This window comes from Gymnoscopelus braueri, assembly GCF_963280865.1.
Source record: "Gymnoscopelus braueri genome assembly, chromosome: 20".
In the NCBI taxonomy this organism is placed as follows: domain Eukaryota; kingdom Metazoa; phylum Chordata; class Actinopteri; order Myctophiformes; family Myctophidae; genus Gymnoscopelus; species Gymnoscopelus braueri.
This window is the reverse complement of record NC_137622.1, coordinates 28,805,796-28,825,965: the sequence shown is the minus strand read 5'-3', so window position 1 is coordinate 28,825,965 and position 20,170 is coordinate 28,805,796. Positions and strand designations below refer to the sequence as shown.

Below are 20,170 nucleotides of genomic sequence, written 5' to 3'. Positions count from 1 at the left end.
AGTTTTAACTGTCAAAAACATTACCTTGTAGGCTATTTGATCGCGCTGTGACTAAGTAGGTCATGTAACGTTGTTACATGCAATATTATGATTTGTGGAATCTGATGAAGTTCGAAATTGGCACGACAGTGACAGTGGTCAGGAATGAGGCAGAGCAAAGTTCCGCAAACATCACTGAAGTGCCAATAATCACAATAAAGCCACCCTCGAGTGTAAAATTGCGATTACCATCAAAATAAAACATATAAAAATGTATTCATGATATTGTGGGGCATTTCGCTCTCAAAATAACAACCTTTCTGCGAGTGTTATCTCTCCGTAATCCTGGAAATACATGGGGTCTGAGTCGCTGTTTACTCAGCCAGTCCAGACCCAACATTGAGATGGCTGTGTGGGCGCTAGACAACTTTTCCCAAACTGAACTCACAGAGAAACAAAACTTAACTGTTAACGGCTCAATCTCACTGTATTTAAGATATTCGATAGAAATTCGAAAAGGTTGCGCCTCAACCCTAACCTTTAACTTCACATAAACTATGCCTAAACCTAACCTCACAAACACTATGCCTAACAGAAAGTATGCCTAAACCTAATCTCAAAACCCCGTCCACCTGGGCAAAACACTGGGAAAAGAGAGAGTCCGTCGTTAGGCCAACCAAGGACAGACTATGTCCCATAGCCTGGAAGGACGACTGTTTTGCAATCCATTGCCAATGACATAATAGGTCTGGTCCAGGGCCCAGACAAAAATGAGGGAGGCCAGAAAGAAATAGCCCATACTTCATTTTGCTAAAATACAGCGCTAAACAAGGACACGTGTAAATTCAAGAAACCGTTTAGCATGCTTGCATTACAGGAAGTCATTATCAATGAAAGCCATTACCAAACCACTTAACAAAAAACGAATTATTGTGTCACCTATTTAGAGTCATTCTGTTCCTCAAGAAAAGACCAACGCCAGATTCATGAAACGTGTGCACAGCCTTGATTTGTGTGCGTACACAGGTGTATCAAAGGATGAATGTCGGTCATTCGTAAATTGAATGTGCATGCCTGTGTGAATCATTTGCATAGTCATAGTGCAATGCCCTGTTTCACTCCATCAAAAGGCATGCAGAATGAAGTGCCATGTGCAACAAGCAGAGGAAAGCCCTAATTAGACTCTGCTGAATGTCTCTTGAATAAAGTCCAAGAGACGTACAATCTAGTTCAACTATGATGGTGACGCTTGCTATAAAAAAAACAGATCTATAAGCTGACAACACTTTGCATTGCAAAGTGTTGTTAGCTTGTAGATCTGAGGTTTTTGCAAGTGATTCCCACCTGCGATGGAGCATTAAGCCTAATTTATACTATTTACAAATATACAATATGATTGTCAAGGTATGCTTTTTACATCAATCATTGTCCCAATGTCTTTTATTTGCCTTTTACCTTGGTGGTGTCCAGGAGAAGAATGTCCAGAAGTTGAGGGGGTCCCTGAGTGGGGTCTGTCTCTGTCTGTACCCACACTGCTGTGTTTCACCCCTCCGTAGGGGTCATAGGTCACAGAGGCCTGGTGGCTTTGGTCATAGTGTTGGTGACCTGTGGTTTGGGCTGTGGGAAAGGCAAGCAAAAAGAAGAAAAAAAAAAAACAATCATGCACTTAATAGTGTACAAAATGAATGGGAGAAATATTTGACAAAAACTTGAAAACTTTGACAGTCGGCAATGGAAGAAATAGGAAATTTGGTATGGGACAGAACCTGTAACTTTTTAGAAACTGGATGATCGCTGTAAACACTAAGGCACACTGGGGCAAATCTCAGATGACAAGCAGCCAGTGGTTAAGATCTGCTGGGCTAAAATAGTTGCCTTATGTTGGTCTAGTCTCCCTATGGTGGATTACCTTCACACTTCCTTATGCAGATTTCACCTGCCGTGGTTTCGCCTGAAGCGGATTTAACTATGTGAAAAATGTTGCACGAACTTTGACTATTGAACAGCACCTTAAGAACACTGTACCTGCTGCCACTTTTATTTCACCCAGCTTCATGGCAGCATGTTATGTACACACCAGCATATTATGATACTAATGTTCGAAACATCATGTATGATGCACGATAGTACCTGTTATATCCTATTTGTTTGTTTCTATCCTGCACTATTTCCTCTTCTGCTCTAACTCTACCCTCTCAAGGAATACTACAAAATGATGAAGCGCACACTAACAAAAGAATGTCAACGACTTCTTTACACAAGTTGTTTTTTTTGTTCTTGTAAAGTGACTTTGAGGACCAAGAAAAGCAGTGTATAAATTGGATGTATTATTATTCACCCACTTCTTTACACCTGTAACCCTGTGATGTGACAATAAAGCTTGTAGATCAGTTATTTTTGGAACATGTCACTAGGCAGGGAGCAGCTCTCACTGACAACTGTTTACAGAGGGGCTGCAGAACACACACACACACACACACACACACACACACACACACACACACACACACACACACACACACACACACACACACACACACACACACACACACACACACACACACACACACACACACACACACACACACACACACACACACACACACACACACACACACACACCTTTTAGTTCACTCAAAATTGTGCTAATTTTCCAATTCCACATCGTTTATGATGGTCATTGAAAATTGCATAGAGTATTATAAAGTAATACACTGTAATACACCAGCTTAGTGGCCTTGTGGTTAGAGTGTCTGCCCTGAGATTGGGAGGCCGGTCATACCAAATTCATATACAATTGGGACCCAATGCCTCCCTGCTAGGCACTCAGCATCAAGGGTTGGATTGGGGGCAAGTCCCTGTACTTGTACATCAAGCTGCCTCACGCTACAGAAACAGGTGATAGGCTCCTGCCCTGTTGGCCACATGGCTCAACAAGGCTGACTTACACGGTCATATACTGAAACGCTATCGTTTTGGGCGGTAACAAATCTGCCTGGCCCTGGCCTGGCCCTGCCTTGTTCCCTGCTCCAATACAAGGAAATCCTGGTGGTTCAGCAAGTTAGTAGGCACAGGTCTAGTCATGACATCATGTGATCGAAACCAGTGTCCCACATCATCCCTTTGACAGATACATTTTTACTGTATATTTTTTAAAAAAAGCCTTAATACTTTACCTGTGCTGCCCTGGCCATTCACTGCCATTGTCGACTGACCGGGAGGAGGGGCCACACTGTACCCAAGCTGCACCGCTGTGGTAGAAGGGGCTGGGTGTGAGGCACTGCTCCCCAGGGGTTGCTGATGGAGGGGGGTGTTGATTAGGTTGGGCACGGTGCTACCAGCCGCGGTCTGGGAAGACCGCAACGTCCCATACTGGCTGCTACCAGGAGCCGATGGGTAAGAAACAATAGGATAGACAGGAGCGCCGGGACAGCTAGGAGGCGCTGGCACCAAACTGGGCTGCTGCTGCTGCTGCTGCTGTTGTGTGTGGGGAGCATGGAATGGTTGCTGTCCATAGTAAGCTCCTGGAGTGCCATAGGGGGCCGGCTGCTGGAATGACTGGGGGTTAGGTTGATCGTTTTGTGGCGGTGGAGGGGAAGAAATAGGGTTGGTGGCTGGGATGGTACCATAGGGATGGGCGGGTGGGGCAAAGCTTGGGGGTGCCACTGGCCCAGAGGGTGCCGAGGGTGCTATATTGGGGGCAACTTGGTGCTGAGGGAGGTGATGTTGTTGTTGCTGGTTGTTATGATAGTAGTTAGCACTGTAGGCATTGTTCGTGAAAGGTGCCTTGTTAGGGGCAGGGGTGCAGTGAGCAGGAACGGTGGGCTGGCCTTGCTGTTGAGGCGGTGCTCCATAGTAGCTTGTAGGTGGATGCATGGACTTCTGTCCTGGTCCTGGAGGTTAAAAGGAACACGGATGGTCACAAAATGTATGCTTTACAGTTGTCCCACACACTTGACAATTAAATGTGAAGCAAAATGGTTAGTTTCCGAAATAACTCCATCACCAATTTGAACAATGTTGCAGACATTTAATATGACACAGCTGCTATAACACAGTTGTTAATCTAACTAGTAATAGCGTTATTTAGTTACATGTCTGTCTCCCAGCTTCACTTGCATCCATCCATCCATCCATCCATCCTACTACTATAGTAACTTGACAGCAAAGCAGCAGCGATTAAGGCACATTTTTGTAGTAGACACACTGTACAGAACGTATGATGACGTACAACCTGTCAAATACTTACTTAAATTACCTTAGTTTGTGCTAAATTAGTAGCACAATGCCAACAAGGCATACAAGCATACAGCTAACACTAGCAGCAAGCTAACTAGCCGAATACAAAAACGCTCGCCCCAAAACACAGTCGCCGCGGGGCAAATCCGTCAGTATTCACCTGGAATTCCTAAACGTAACCCCAGTACCCCACTAAACTTACCTAAGCTAAACCTAACCTTATTCCTAAACGTAGCCTCAGTGAACCTATGCCTAACCCTAAACGTATTTCTAACCTTATCCGACTCCTCAGTATAGCAAATAAAGGAGTACAAGAACCGCTGAGGGCGAGCGGTCCACGAAAATAAATGGGGGCGAGCGCGTTTTGGGGCGAGTCTTCAGGTTTACCATCTAGCCGGGTGCACCAGCTAACACAGCTTTACTGTTATTGACAAGCTTAAGCTGTCGTTTAATTGCTATGATGCTCGGTGCCTCTGACCTGAACACAACAACAAAAAGTCACTGTCTAATAACAAAACACCTGACGTGCTTGACATGCTAAGGTTAGCCATGTGGCTAATCCCAGTCACCATGGCCTGGATGGATGGATTACCGTTCTGATGATAAGGAGGCGCATCTCCTCCGTTGGCCGTTGAGTTTTGGCTGTGACTGTGGTTAATGGAGGTGTTCAGGTTGGTGAAACCCGGCGCAGACATGATGTCGCCGATCCGCCTGATCCTTTTATAGCCACAGATGCACAGCTTCGGTGCGAAGACACATCAGAAGCTGTGTGTTGCCATCATCAACGATGCGTCGGGTGTTTATGTGTTGAAGTATTAGTATTAACCCCCCCCGCAGCGCTCCGTCCTGGAAGCCCCTCGCCTTGTTGTCACACAGTCGCCTCGGATGTTGAGGTTGAGGATGTTCCCAGCTTGGTTCCCAGTTGGTGTTGCCAGGTTTTGCGAGAGAGATAAGCAACCAGGTCTATGAAAACGGATACAGGATATGTGGGCACTATAGGGAGTGGGACATCTGGGCACCTCGATGTAAAATTGGCTATTTTGTTCAAAATGTTAAAACATTTAATATTTGAAAAATTCATACATACACAGTACATTATCAGACTTCATTTTATCCTTCAACTTCTTGTTCATGCTCCAAAATTACTGGATATACAGGTTTTGTAGCAATTGTAGACAAATTAGACCATAATTGTCGAGCCCAAAAGAAGTGAATATAGGCCACATGAGCACTTTAAACCTATATGCGCCATCAGCTATTTGAAAATAGCCATCTCACAGCTTGTAGATCTGCTATTTAAAACAAAAACAATGTCAAAGTGACAAATGTGAATATTCTGAAACATTTTAACAACACAAATCTTGTATGGGGTGCCTGGCACAAAATACTTTTAGATGTATTTATACATGTATCTACACATTATATAGTTCATATATAATTACACACCAACACAACAGCACCCATATTACAATGCAATCATATTGCAGTGCCACCATGCATATTACCAATGATGGCCTATAGATGATACATTCTTCTAGTGATTATGGTCAACCTATCTCAAAACTTGATACTGCTGGCCTAGACTCACATTCCTTCACTTTATCAACATACTAGCTGTCCATTTCACAGGATGTTGACCAGATGGCACCTGACCTTAGCTGACCTCTAGGAGCTGGGGCATTGTCTTTCCACATAGACATTACACCACTGGGGCACACACACACACACACACACACACACACACACACACACACACACACACACACACACACACACACACACACACACACACACACACACACACACACACACACACACACACACACACACACACACACACACACACACACACACACACACACACACACACACACTCATACACAGAGAGCATGCCATGTACACCCACACACATGGATACATGGATATACAATATACATACACACACATTTAGACATCCAGAACGCACATACATACATACATGCACCCTGGGGCCAAACCATGTATGTACATTCACATACATGCACACACACACACACACACACACACACACACACACACACACACACACACACACACACACACACACACACACACACACACACACACAGTCCTAATTAAAGTGTGTGTGTATAGATCTATATATATACCATCTATACCCAAACACATAGATGGATCAGAGCACACACACCACATGCACAAACTTAGAAGACACGCTGAGTATATATATCAGCCCCAGATCTCCGTACTTTAGCTTTTTGGGAGTCCTTGTTCTACCATGGAAAGTCCTGTCCATGTCCTTTCTCCTTAATAAAAGTAACAAAGGAGAAGGAATGTCTGGATTCTCACTTCTACCTCAATAAGGGCAAAATAACACAGATGTGCACTTTTCCACACCCCAAATAAGCAACTACACTTTAGAAACAAGCCCCAAAAAATGAAACCCGCAACTAGCAATCATTTACAACTTAAGAAACTTTACAGAAAAAGAAGCCCAAAGTCGCTTATAATAAGCCGACATGGCAACACTGGTTCTTCCCAGTCAGTCAGCGTTGCACTGCGGTCCGCCAGCTCCAAGCTAAACACCTCACGTTGTTTTGGTGTGCTCGTGCGGGAGAAGTATTACGGTAATTCTTGCGTTCTATGCCATGATAAGATTCATCCTTTTACGCCCCCCTGCGGATATGGTATGCATAAGCAGATGGTCATGTAACAGTTCTGTCGTGTGTTAGGCTATTATGTGAAGATCTTTTTCATTTTTTTATTAATTTTTTTACAGTTAATAGCTTCTATTTATCCTCCCAGAGAGGTCATAAACTGTATTGCTTGTTTAGGTAAATACAGCTTTAGTGAAATTATGAAAAATAAAGAAAAACAAAAGCCTAACGATTAAGAACATATAGGTTTCAAATAATTACTCAATTGATTGCCTTTTAGAAAAGTATATCAAAACAAACAACCACAAACGCAAATCTAGCTTTTCTGGGCATTAATCCACAGTGAGTTTGACCTTTCTGGGTCACTCAAAGGGAATGTTGCCAAATGATGAAATGAACTTCATAATTGTTGATCACTCTCAAATTATTAATAATTTAATAATTAATTTACATCCTTAAATTGAACTTTTACTAATGACCCCCAAGTCTTTGGACCCTACTGGTCTTCGATTATGATATATGTTTAGCTCAGACATAGAAAGAACACTTAGTTTGAAGTAAATTGGACTTTTTTTTAAATAGTTCTAGCCAAAATATTTGACCTTTTTGTGACCTTTGATCTTAACCCCCAAGATTTTAACAGGTAATTTAGGAACCAGTGCCCAGACTGCCACAACTTTTAAAAGTTCATGTCATCTCTATCAGCCGTTTTTTCAAAACATTGCTAACAAGCAGACAAACCAGCTAAAAACCATACCCTGTTTTTTTTTTGGGCGTTCAAACCTTTTAGCTCGAGATAGATATATTTGGTGTCTTCCTGGAACCCAAACTTACAAATATAATAGTGAAAATAGCTGATCTATAAGCTCACAATGTGTGGCATGACGCGCTGTGAGCTATTTTCACTATTGTAGCTATTTTTGGAAAAGTTTTTGGAAATCTTTACATTTTCAATGCACTGATATGATATTGAACATAAAATGTATTTGTATTTATTATTTGTAATTTTAAAAGCATGTGTATGCTTTTGAATAATTAAGTATTTTTAAAAGCAAGCAGGCCTACTCCAGTACTTTAACTCAAGTACAAATTTGACGGAGCAACTTTCACTTGTAGCTGAGTAATATATTTGACCAGGAGTACTGGTGTTGAGTACTTTGTCCACCACTGGACATAGCCAACAAACACATGCAACAATATGCATGATGCACCACCGCACCATCACCCGCAAGTTCTGCACAGGGAGGGAACATGATCACCACGAATCTCACCATTAATTCATTAAAGGCATCAAAACATAGGAATTATAATAATGTATTGGTGCACGTTGGATCAATACACAGTATGTGTTCACAGCAGATTGTCGTTTTGCATAGACAGCAGGTGCATTCAGAGTCCCCAGAGTGAAACAACAGTCCTACACTGCCCCCTACTGTAGGTGGTCGCCTACTTGGATATTCTATCCAGGGCAGGGGTCTTCAACGTTTTTCACAAACAAAAACATTAACACGCGCGCGCGCACACAACAAACATACACATTACAATCTGATTTGTACGAAGGCATACTGTAATTCAACCTACAATGTGAGCTTGCAGATAGTAAATACTGTATGTCTGCTGGCCTGGCTGTGACTCATAATTATTGCAAATGTGTGAATGTATTCCCTTGGTGATGGAAATTATACAATTAATGGAATAAAGGCATGTGTAAACAGAGCTACGTCACATTGCAACACCAACACTGCAGTCACTTGGTATACATAACAGGACCACAATGGAAACAAGCCCCTATAGCCTAAGACTTTTTGTGTCGCCAATCTTTTTGGGACAAAACAGTGCCCCATTTTTTGTAAGAAGTCTGATAGTAGGCTAGCCTATCTGTCTCTCCACATTTTGGTGGCATAGCAGTAGAACGAATGTATCCCTTTGTTTGAGCCAAATCTGGGTTGAACGTGATTTGTGGAGCTCCCTCTGGTGTTGTGATTGTATGGGGGGGTCCCTGACACTATACACATTAATTTGGGGTCCTTACTCCTTGACATGAAAATATTTGAGAACCACTGGTTTCTACACTTTAGAAACAAGCCCCCCAAAAAACCCAGCAACTAGCCAACTACCAATATTTACAAGCAACTTTACAGAAAAACATAATAATATAATAAGCGGACATGGCAACACTGGGTGATAAGTCCACCTGTTTGAAGCTGTTCAGTTCAGTCAGTCAGTCAGTCACACACATCTCTGGAAGGCTGCAGAGAACAGACTTCGAAGAGAAAGAAAAAGGTAATAAATAGGCTATATAAGTTTTGTTTTATTATTTTTAATTTGCTCTATATATACTAAACTATATGATCTCATGGAAAACCTGCCTATAGCTGCCACTTATTTGTGATGTGAAAATGTGATTAATTGTTGGCAGGTTATACATTTTTTAATTATGATTAACGGTATGACTATGCCATGATAACTTTAATATTAGCGTGATATTTTCAAAAACTTTGCTCTGTGGTTCAGAATAAGATATTCCAAAATCTCCCTTTGGCTCAACAAATTGCACGATGATGATTAGTGACGATGATGAAACAGATCTCAAAGTCACTTAGAAATGTTCAATATCATGCTGCTTTTGCTATTGATTATTTAAAAAATGTCATACTGGGTTTTGTGATGTTTTGACAGAATGTGCATTTGTTTATGTGCTAATAATAGCCTAGTAGTCAATTCAATTCAATTCAATTCAAAGGGCTTTATTGGCATGAGAAAACATACGTTTACATTGCCAAAGCAGAAAGCAGTCATATGAAGTGTCATTGAAGTGTATTTTTGAGGTGGTGCGATAAGCACCACCTAATTGCAACAGAACAGAGAATTATGATCTCTTGGTTTTGTAAACAGCATATATCATTTATAATAATCCCCTTTATAAATCATCAACACCAGAAGTGGATCCTCTCTTTGTAGTAGGCCTATTCAATACATGATTTGTAGCTATGGAAGTCCATCAAATGCTTGTGACTACTCAACCACTGAAAGTAAATCAATCAATAAATCTACAAAATGTTGTCCCTAAAACTTTTCATTTCAGGGTTAAACACATATTCTGACTCCCAAAGTCCTAAATAGATCAAAGGCAAGCATAGTTAAGAACTGAACATTATTTTAACACCCACTCAGTAAGTTACACTGTATAGCCTGTAGGGGGTGTCAGTCTCCTACCAAAGAGTTTGACAAACCTTAGTGGAAAGACAGGTGACACGAGGTTAGACAAACCTTGCTCTGGAATGTGCTGTTTGAGTGGTTATCAAACATTTTCATGTCAAGGACCCCCAAATAAATATGTCATAAAATGGATTTTGATGCTACATTAAGTCTTGCTGGAGACCCCCTGGAACCCCCTCAAGGACCCTGGAACCCCACTTTGAGAAACACTGTACTATGATGCCCAGAACAACCTAGAATATTTTAAAGAGGGTTTTCATACTAACTTCCCTGTCCTTGGTGAAATCTCACGCCATTGTTTTTTTTAATATAATTTTAGTACTTCATTGATGAAGGCTGCATATTGTTTGACTACTGTGTAGGAGTCAACAGATGCCATCAACAGATGTCTTACTTAAATTGTGATTTGTCTGATGTGTTGTAAACATACAGCAGTGGTTCTCAAACGTGTCCATGTCAAGGACCCCCAAATTAATATGCATTTGGCCACAGACCCCCATCTGAAAATATTTTGTGCCAGGGACCCACAGAAGAGAACATTATTTCAGAGAACCACTGACATACAGTATATTGTCTGATGATTAAGAGATTACAGTGAGGCCAACAGCAAATGTAGAATAGATGGTGTTCAAAACGTGCTTTGTGGCTGAAATGTTACCTTGGTTTCTCAAAGGGTTGAGATGTGCCAAGTTCTTCTCACCGTACTAAAGAGACACATTTCTGAACATTCCATTCCATGGGTTACGATGTTGGAGTTTGCACGTACAGATAAAATAATGAATAACCACCTCGATACTGTCGACAACCACTAACTGTTTTTGATTCTTTTATCTGCAGTGTACAATGACAAAATAGAACCAATGAGTGAATGTTTGGCATTTGGTGGTATGTACACACAGAAAAATAATTATTTTTAAATGGAACCATCACCATCACCTACTGAAGATACATTTTATTCATTGAATGGTTCTTCACGTTCCTCCTTTTTGTCAAAGTTGTTTGAGGAACAAGTACAAACAAATGTTCTTTAAAGAACCTTGGTCTGAAAGGTTCTTTCTGGAATGGTTCTTCTATCTATGGCATCACTCCATAGAAGAACCAGTTTCGGTTCCTTTGGCACCTTTATTCTTTTGTGTGTAGAGCTAGGGTGGCTGATGACTGATTTAAGCAGTCACAGCAGCTTCTGGGAAATACAAATTACTTTGACCTAAAAACGTTGGCTAACATTGCAATTTACCATTTACAATTTAGGCATTTAGCAGCTATGCTCTTAAAGGGCCATTCACGGCAAGCACTATAACTATAACTATATTGTTCACCATTGTCTTACCACTATAGTTGAGGTATCTTCAAGTGTGTATGCTACGTCATCTAGCAAGTTTGGCCTTGTGCATATGGAAGCTTGCTCAATTTGTGCAGTACACAACTTCAAATGTAGCGCTTGAACACATGCTTTCTTTGTTGTTGTTCTTTTCTTTGACATAGAGAGAAACAATGTATTAAGCGATGTCCTCCCTTGACATCTGTGGAACACTCACGTCATAGATTAGATTCAAGTTATTGCAACAAGAGGAATAGTTCTTACAAAGGGCACTTGATCCATTTTCAACTTTATCTGCATATAGTTTGGTCTTCACTAATGCTCATAAAATGGCATTCTTTTTTGTCTAGGTGCTTATGTGTCTCAGAGGTGGGCTGTGGCTAGTACAGAAACCTGGCCACCTAAGATTTCAAACTTCTCTTTTTTAATGCAGGAACAATGGCTTCTATTTCAGCATGCTAACTTTCCAGGAAAAGAAGGCCAGTTTCTATTAGCTTATCAATAATGTCTTTTGTAGGCAGGTTTCTGAAACTGTCCCCAGCCCTCCTCTGAGGGCACAGAGCAAGTAGACAGAGAAAATGGTGTCATCTTATAATGAGCATATTAGTGATTCATTTGTGAGAAGGGGCTTTAATTGGTTTGTGGTAAAGTGTGGCTGATTGACCATTTAAACCATATATACTGTATATACTTCTTTGACCGGAGCCCCCAGGGGTCTATACTAGGCCCCCTCCTTTTTTCCCCTCTACACCAAACTTCTTTGCCAAAAAAGACGATCTACAAGCTCACTACTCGTCACAATGTGATGCACTGTGAGCTTGTAGATCGGCTATTTTCACAGAATGTTCACCCCAGAACTGGGAGAATGTACAAATGGAACCAAGTATTTGGTTCCATTTGTACAATCTCAGAGTGAAGTAAACTGAGGATTTCACAGTGTAGATTGGGGTCCCACAGAAACAACATTGTATCAAATGCTGGTCCGTGAAATTCAAAAGGTTGAGAATCACTGATTTAATACACCTGCAGATCTCTGCGAGTGACTGGAATTTGAGGTCTCAAGATGCCTGTGTGCATGCAGGCTGCTGAGAGCAGCATAGAACTGACTGAAGACATTCAGTCTGGTAAGATATTTAAAAAAAACACAGAAACATATATATAGTTTACATTTTAACGTTTTAGGTTCAAAGATTTGATTTCACTGTGTGTGTGTGTGTGTGTGTGTGTGTGTGTGTGTGTGTGTGTGTGCGTGTGCGTGTGCGTGTGCGTGTGCGTGTGCGTGTGTGTGTGTGTGTGTGTGTGTGTGTGTGTGTGTGTGTGTCCTCCCTAGGTCCTCCTGTCTGGTTCAAATGGGTCCGTCCATTTACACGTAGTAAATGGACTCCGTATGGTGTCACCTTGGCTGGCTTCATCCTAGCCGTGGTGTTTCTGCGCTGTGCTTGTACCTCGGTCCCAGCCATTGCAGGATCACCAACTGGGGCAGAAGGTCAGTTTGGAGTAATACTGTACAATTCAATAGGCTCTGTGCAGGGAACTGTAGTTCCCTTTACCAGAAGGTGGCATAAACACTGGTTTAAGGGAAACCACATTGGCACAATGTGGTTTACCAGTTGTGTAATTGGCACAACTTGTAAACTGTGTCTCTCCCATGTCTCATTCTCAGAGGCTGACTTTGGCCCTATCTTTCCGGAGGACATTCTTCCAGGGAAAGTTGTTGGGGGGGAGGAGGCCAAACCCAATGCCTGGCCTTGGCAGGTAAGATTTAGCAGTTTGGTTCCATTTGTACTGTACACTCTTTGAGTTAGATTATCACTGATGATGCTACAGTGTACATTCCATCCCAACACACGTGCGCGCGCACACACGCACGCACGCAGGCATGCACACACACACACACACACACACAGGCATACACACACATAAAATATGTGTAAGATACTGGCTATGCCACACAGCACAGACAGTGACCGACAACTAAATGTTTTGGAACTCTGCTAATGACAGGTTGTTATTTACTAAGCTTAAATGACATATATTTCACTCGAACCATATTTGTGTTTGTGTCAGGTGTCTCTTCAGGGACACGGCGGGTACTGTGGAGCAGTGCTGCTAGGGACACGCTGGGCGATGACTGCGGCTCACTGTGTGGACAGGAGGTAACATAAACATACTGTAAATAATGGTCTTCAAGAGAGACGCACACACTGGTAGCCAAAGTACCAATATTTCATTTTTAAAAAACAACGTTTCGGCAGGTATCTGCCTTCTTCAGGGTATACAGAACACATTGCAAGTCACACATACATATGGTGCCTGTCTGATAGTCATACAACCAATCACATGGATCTCAAGAAACACGGGTTCTAATGAGACATGTCCCTGTAGTGCTGAGAGCAATCGGTACCATGGCCATGGGTGCTGTCTCACATTCCTGTATAAAACATACTGTAGCCTACATACTGGACCAATTTATACTATAAAATCCTCAGTGTTCATTTAACTCTGGGAGTTTACAAATGGAACCAAATGAACGTAACGGTCCATCAATTGGTTCCATTTGTACACTCTCAGAGTTATAGATCCGAAAAGGGTCCGTTTAGACTCCTGGTCCGCGGACCCAACGTCGAGTCTGTGGCACTCTAAACATTATTCCCCCCCCTGAGGAAGGCAGCATAAAGCATTGCTGTCGAAACATTGTTTCTCTCTAATCCTAAATAAACTGTTTGGCACGTACTGTACGTAAGCTATGAGTGTGCAGCTACTTTGATCTTTTTAGACTCCAAACTAAACTTTTGTGTCAAGCATCTATCACTGACTGGTGATTTAATCATTTGAACTACGTGATTACTGTCAAATACAATGCCGACCTTTTTGACCGCATTTTTATGGATTTAATGCAAGTTGTGAATGACATACCAGAGACAGTAAGAAAAGAAGAAGGAAAAAAAGAACATGATCTGATGTTAACGATATCTCTGTCTATCTTTTGCAACAACAAAGCTATCCGGAGGAACTTCGTGCGGTTGTCGGTGAACACGAATTGGACATTGATCTGATGTTAACGATATCTCTGTCTATCTTTTGCAACAACAAAGCTATCCGGAGGAACTTCGTGCGGTTGTCGGTGAACACGAATTGGACATTGAGAGTGGCAGAGAGCAGGTGGTGAAGATCACTAAGGTTCACATCCATCCCCTGTGGAATCCGAATGGGAATGTGTTTGATGGGTGGGTGGATCATCATTATTTACCATAGATAGAGTCCTATTTGTTGTTGCCTATTTGATGGTTGTTGTTGTTGTTGCTGTTGTTGTTTTTTTGCTACCAACAAATGTTATGCTACCGAATCTATGTGAGAGGGAAAATGTCCAAAGTAAATGTTTTCACTGACACACACAGTATGGCCCATGTGATTGTCAGATTTTGTATCAAGGTCTATTTGTTGCATTTGACCTGGTTTATACTTACATTTGAAATACAAATCAGGCATAAAATAGTCAAACTGTCAGCTATTAGTCTGTTGTCTTTATCACACTGCATGTCCTTAACTCTCTTTTAGGTATGACCACCTCGATGGGTATGACATCGCCCTGCTGGAATTTGACTCTGACGTCACTCTGAACCAGTTCGCCCAGCCTGCTGCACTGCCTCCTGCTGGACAGATTCTGCCTCACAACCACACCTGCATCGTCACCGGATGGGGGGAAAAAGGTAGAAAGAAAAGAAAAAAGAAACTCCTACGGCATAGTGCAAACAGTTTATATAAAAATACAACCCACAACATGAATGTGTAATAGGGGTGGGGAAATGCAGTCTCAATGATAGTCATATGAGAAATAGACATGCAAGAATTACCATTGCATTTAAACATCTATTTCAAACCAAGGAGACTAAGTGGATGGCTCAAAAACAGTAGTATTACACTAAATGGATTCTTGTACCCATCCTATTTTCCTAGCGATTGCGCATGTATTAATTATTTTTAAATAATAATGTCTTAAGTATCAAATCAATGCATGCTAAAAATAAATCTTCATTTGCCCAAAATGTAAGAACGTACACAATGTATAAGCTTGTGTGCCGGATCGTGATGAGTTGTGAGCTTGTAGATCTGCTATTTTCACTGTTTGTGATAATAATAATAAAAAATAATATTCATTATATGTTTTATTTATCTAGATTTTTTTTTATAATACATCAAATCAATTAGTTTGATTAACCATTGCCCACCCAGTATATTTGTTGTGTCATTATTATTTAATTAAAGGCTGATTTTAAATCATGGCTTCATTTAAATACTAATTGGAACCTGGCTGGACTGCCCTGGCTTCAAATGATTCACTCTTTCACCTTTGTTAAGTCGCTTGTCCTTTATCATGTGCTGTTCTTAACCGTCTACATTAGAATTTATTATTGCGTTGTTGTATGGTGGTTTGTATAGTCTGCTGTGTATTATATGTTTTTGTGTTCAATCCATTTGCCGCTTTTAATTGGACACTGTATGTTGAATCGTTGCCAATATAAAAGTCTATCTATCTATATTCCCTTTTCCCTTCACAGCTGATGGAGGCCTTTCTGCCCGACTGAAGCAAGCCTTCCTTCCTGTGGTCGACCATGAGACCTGTTCCTCTCCTGACTGGTGGGGAGACTACGTACAGACCAACATGATCTGCGCTGGAGGGAATGGTGTGGACTCTGCCTGTCACGTGAGTACACTAAGATCGCTGTTGAGTGGAAAACCGTTGCTTTTCAGGAAATGGACCTGTATTCCAATGGATCCAGTGTTGTTATTATTTAGTCACAAGCTCTTGTTAATACTTTTCATTGGTTAAATATTTATAAAAAACCCACAGACAGACTTAACCACTTTCACTATTAATTTCAACAACATTGAATGGCCTTGTTGTTGAAATGTGCTATACAAATAAAATTGCCTTGCCTTGCCTATTACAATAAATAACAAAAAATAGCATGTAGGTTCACGCGATGTGTTATCAGTTAAAATAACAGAAACTTGCTTTATAATCACATAAACACATTACTTTATCAGTCATTGGACCCTTGTGAATAATTAAAATCTTCCCTTTCTGCCTATCTACATGTAGGGAGACTCCGGTGGCCCTCTGAACTGTGAGGTGAATGGCACCTACTTCGTCCATGGCGTTGTTAGCTGGGGGTCCGAGGGGTGCAATGTCCCCAAGAAGCCTACTGTCTTCACACGTGTCTCTGACTTCATTGAGTGGATCAACTCGGTCAGTATGAGACCTATAACTGATTTATAGAAAAGTGATCTCATAAAGCACTGGTTCTCAAACGTTTTCATGTATTGTGTATTTGGCCGCAGACCCCCCATCTGATAACAATTGTACACACTTTAAAAAAAAATAGAGGATGGGGGTTAAAGGTGTTAAACTGATTTTGGTGCTATATTAACTCATTTTGCTGGGGACCCCCTGGAACCCCCTCAAGGGCCCCTGGGGGGCCCCGGACCACACTTTGTTGAACCACTGTCATACTGTATGTACTAAAACCTACATGATGGTTTGTGGACTCAAATATTCCGTGCCACTCAGTGTAACCTCTTCAATCTCAGACATCTGTCATGGTCTCAACATTTTCCAATGTGTTCAGATTAAATTCTTATGGAATTAATTATGGTCTATTGGATTACTACAAATATGGTCTTTCTCTCGTTCATCTGTTTCCAGATCATGAACTAAGGAGGAGAAGAATCAGATCACAAAACCGGCTCGACTGCAACTCCAGTATGTTCAGAACTCAGAGATCACATCACACCAGTCCTTCCAGACCTTCACTGGCTTCCGGTCAAGCAAAGAAATCTACTTCCAGTCAAGCAAAGAATTATCCTCAGCACCTACAACCCCCCTAACCCCCCCACCCACACCCACACACTCACCTATCCAACTCCCTCTACCAGCATGTCCACACTCCCCACACACTCACTCAGCTCCGGACGGAGATGCCAGGCAACCAACTGGAAATCCCCGGGACCAGGGACCAAACCTTAGGTGATAAAACATTTTCAGTTGCTGTTTTTGGAATGCACTCCCTAAGCACATCAAAGAGGCCCCCACCCTTCCATCCTTCAAAACTGCCCTCGAAACCCACATTTATAATTTACAATGTATATTAACCATTGTAAAAGATAAAATGAGTCTATTATCCACATGAACAAACTGAAGATATACTGTGTTGCACAGCTGTGTTTTTCTCTTCTGCTATCTTGCTTTTTCTGAATTAGGTAATTTGTAACAGAGCAATTTTTGAATCTTTATATCTGGCAATGCACTTTCAAGATAGGGAGGCTACTTTCCCATGAATCTGTTCCTTTGTGGACAATGATCCCATAATAATTATGATGAATGTGTCACAGCTTTAGCTGAGAGACCCTTAACCACTTAAACCACTTATTAAACCACTTATTCTTAGTAAAACGGACGATCTACAAGCTCATATCGTAATTTGCGTTATTTGCGACGCATTGTGAGCTTGTAGATCTGCAATTCTTTTGGCAAACATTCCCCCCTACGGATAGGTCTACATAGAAGACCAGTCCAGGACAGTTATAGAAGCAAATGTCTTTATTAAAGCCAACAAAAAGCAGAAAAGACATAGCTTGGCTCCAGACCCCGCTCACTCCACTAAGTAGACTGCGCTTCAGTCTGATAATCAGGCTAGAAAAGACAGGATTTCCCAGACAAAAAAAGAAAAGTATCAAGGTTTCCTCCACTGGCACGGCCCGCGTGACGATGTCCACTGCCCAGTGTCAAGAACCACAGAACGGACAGAAAGCTACTAGTTAGGCTCACTCTGTGGCAAATGTACTTATTCAGTGTCACTTTCCACATGCCATTCATTCGTTCCTTCATGATTTTCAGGCCTAACTAATCTTTTGACTAGTCAGTGAGAACCATATTGTCACTTTCGAGGGTGTGTGTATGTGTGTGTGTGTGTGTGTGTGTGTGTGTGTGTGTCCAAACTATAAAATGTAAAAAAATATATGACAAGTAGCTCAGAAGAAGTTGATTATAGTTGTGTAACTGAAATCCAAGTACCCACATAGTCAGGAGCCATTTCTAAACTAAACTTAAGTCATGCAGTCTGCTACACTGAATTTTTAATTTCAAGGACCCCACCCATAGCTCTCAGAGATACAGACCCATTTAACAACCCCCAAGGTCCATTTACAACCACCCTGAGGGTCCCTGGACCCTACTGAAATGAGCGCCACTGTCCTAGATGTTTGTCTGACCACTTTCTTCAGGTTATGACAGTCATAATACCAGAGACAAGGTAATGCAAATGCTCTAAAAATCTATCTTTACAGTTTTATACATGTTTTTGCACTTCATATTCATAACAGGAAGTATTTTTTCTGTACTTTTATTTATTTCCGTGTTTGAGACATTTTTAACCAGCGGTGTTTTAAAAGTACACAGGTGTAGGTGGGGCTTTTCCTTTGAGTGACTGGGAAGCTATATTGTGTCCATCGTAGGCTTCCCTTGATGGAGAGGGCTGCGGGCATTCTGTCCAAAAGTGGTCTGACTACGATGAACCTCACAGTCCCCTCTGGTGTCTGACCTAGTGCCACGTCCAGTGTCTCTCTTCCTGTGGATAAAATTACACACTTGAGGAGGAGACAGTCCATGTTGACACTTAAAACAAAGCAGAGGCTTTTAAAGGCCTTAAAAGTATCTTAAAAGTATCAAAGCTTAAAGTGATACTTTTCCAAAATGCTACGATGATGGTATGAGTTTCTTGTCTAAGACCTTGATGGCTCATTTAAAAAGTTGTTCAATTGGTTTCAGGACTGTGGCACCAGCAAACGACCAGTTTGTGAAACAATATTCAATGTGTGATATATACAGTAGGATCATGCAGTGGAGCAATGGTTGTCGAGAAGGGCCTAATCTGTTTGAAAATGTTCTGATTGAATTTGACTGTATTTGTCACCTTCTTGACATGTTTTTTGAAAGTCAGGTTTGGATCCAATATGACCCCTAGGTATTTGAATTGGGAGACCAAATCTAATTCTTCCCCTTCCAAAAACACCCTGGACCTGCTCTTTCACTTGCCATTTGCTGAAAAACATACATATCGTTTTCTTTGCGTTTAAACATAATTGTCCTTGATCTGCTGCTATTGTGTCCTAATAATGCACTGTATTTGTATGTGCGCCAATGGGCGCTTATTGATGCGTTGATGCTTTGTTTGTCTCAACCTTATACAGCACTTTGGTCAGCTTCTGTTGTTTTAAATGTGCTTTATAAATAAAGTTTGATTTGATTTGATAAAATGTGTCTCTTAACCAGACCTGAACCTGGCTGAAAGCACATGTGAGACTAGATGATATTGTCTCAAAGTTGTGTGAAAGATGACTGCGTCATCAGCATACATTTGTTTATTGAACTTGGGACAGACATCAGGCAGAATATAATCAACAATTTTGCTACCCACTTCTCGGCTACCTTTGAGACTATAGGGAGGATGCTGATCGGCCTAAAGTTGTCCACCAATGTTTTGGAGCCAGATTTAAAAATGGCGGTCACTGTGGCCAACTTCCAGGCTGATGGAACTACCTTTTGACTGATAGACTGATTTACTAATATGGTGATAGTGCCTCTATGTCTGTCTTTATGAAATTGATGTCAAAACCATAAAATTACTTTACTTGAGTACTTTCATTTCACTAGGCCTACATTTCAAAGTCAAATATTGTAGGCTACTCTTGACTGCAC

General features: G+C 41.3%; 2 protein-coding genes across 4 annotated transcripts in view; one reads left to right on the top strand and one right to left on the bottom strand.

Moving 5' to 3' along the window:
* The window catches only part of sec24b (SEC24 homolog B, COPII coat complex component), a 33,827-nt gene extending 28,704 nt beyond the window's left edge, over positions 1-5,123 (bottom strand). For all 3 annotated transcript variants that reach the window (XM_080416103.1, XM_080416104.1, XM_080416105.1), the window contains exons 1-3: positions 4,811-5,123; positions 3,156-3,872; positions 1,435-1,596 (exon numbers count right to left, since the gene is read on the bottom strand). In XM_080416103.1, the coding sequence (XP_080272229.1) occupies positions 1,435-1,596; positions 3,156-3,872; positions 4,811-4,913 (982 nt within the window). In that variant the 5' untranslated portion in view covers positions 4,914-5,123. The remainder of the gene's footprint in view (positions 1-1,434; positions 1,597-3,155; positions 3,873-4,810) is intronic.
* A 7,352-nt stretch (positions 5,124-12,475) lies between these two features.
* Positions 12,476-17,131, top strand: LOC308075644 (elastase-1-like; the record flags this gene model as incomplete). The annotated part of the gene is made up of 8 exons (XM_080415592.1): positions 12,476-12,536; positions 13,076-13,167; positions 13,492-13,568; positions 14,508-14,639; positions 14,971-15,122; positions 15,972-16,117; positions 16,517-16,663; positions 17,120-17,131. 8 exons carry the CDS (start codon positions 12,476-12,478, stop codon positions 17,129-17,131), a joined length of 819 nt encoding a protein of 272 aa, XP_080271718.1.
* Positions 17,132-20,170: the final 3,039 nt, after the last annotated feature.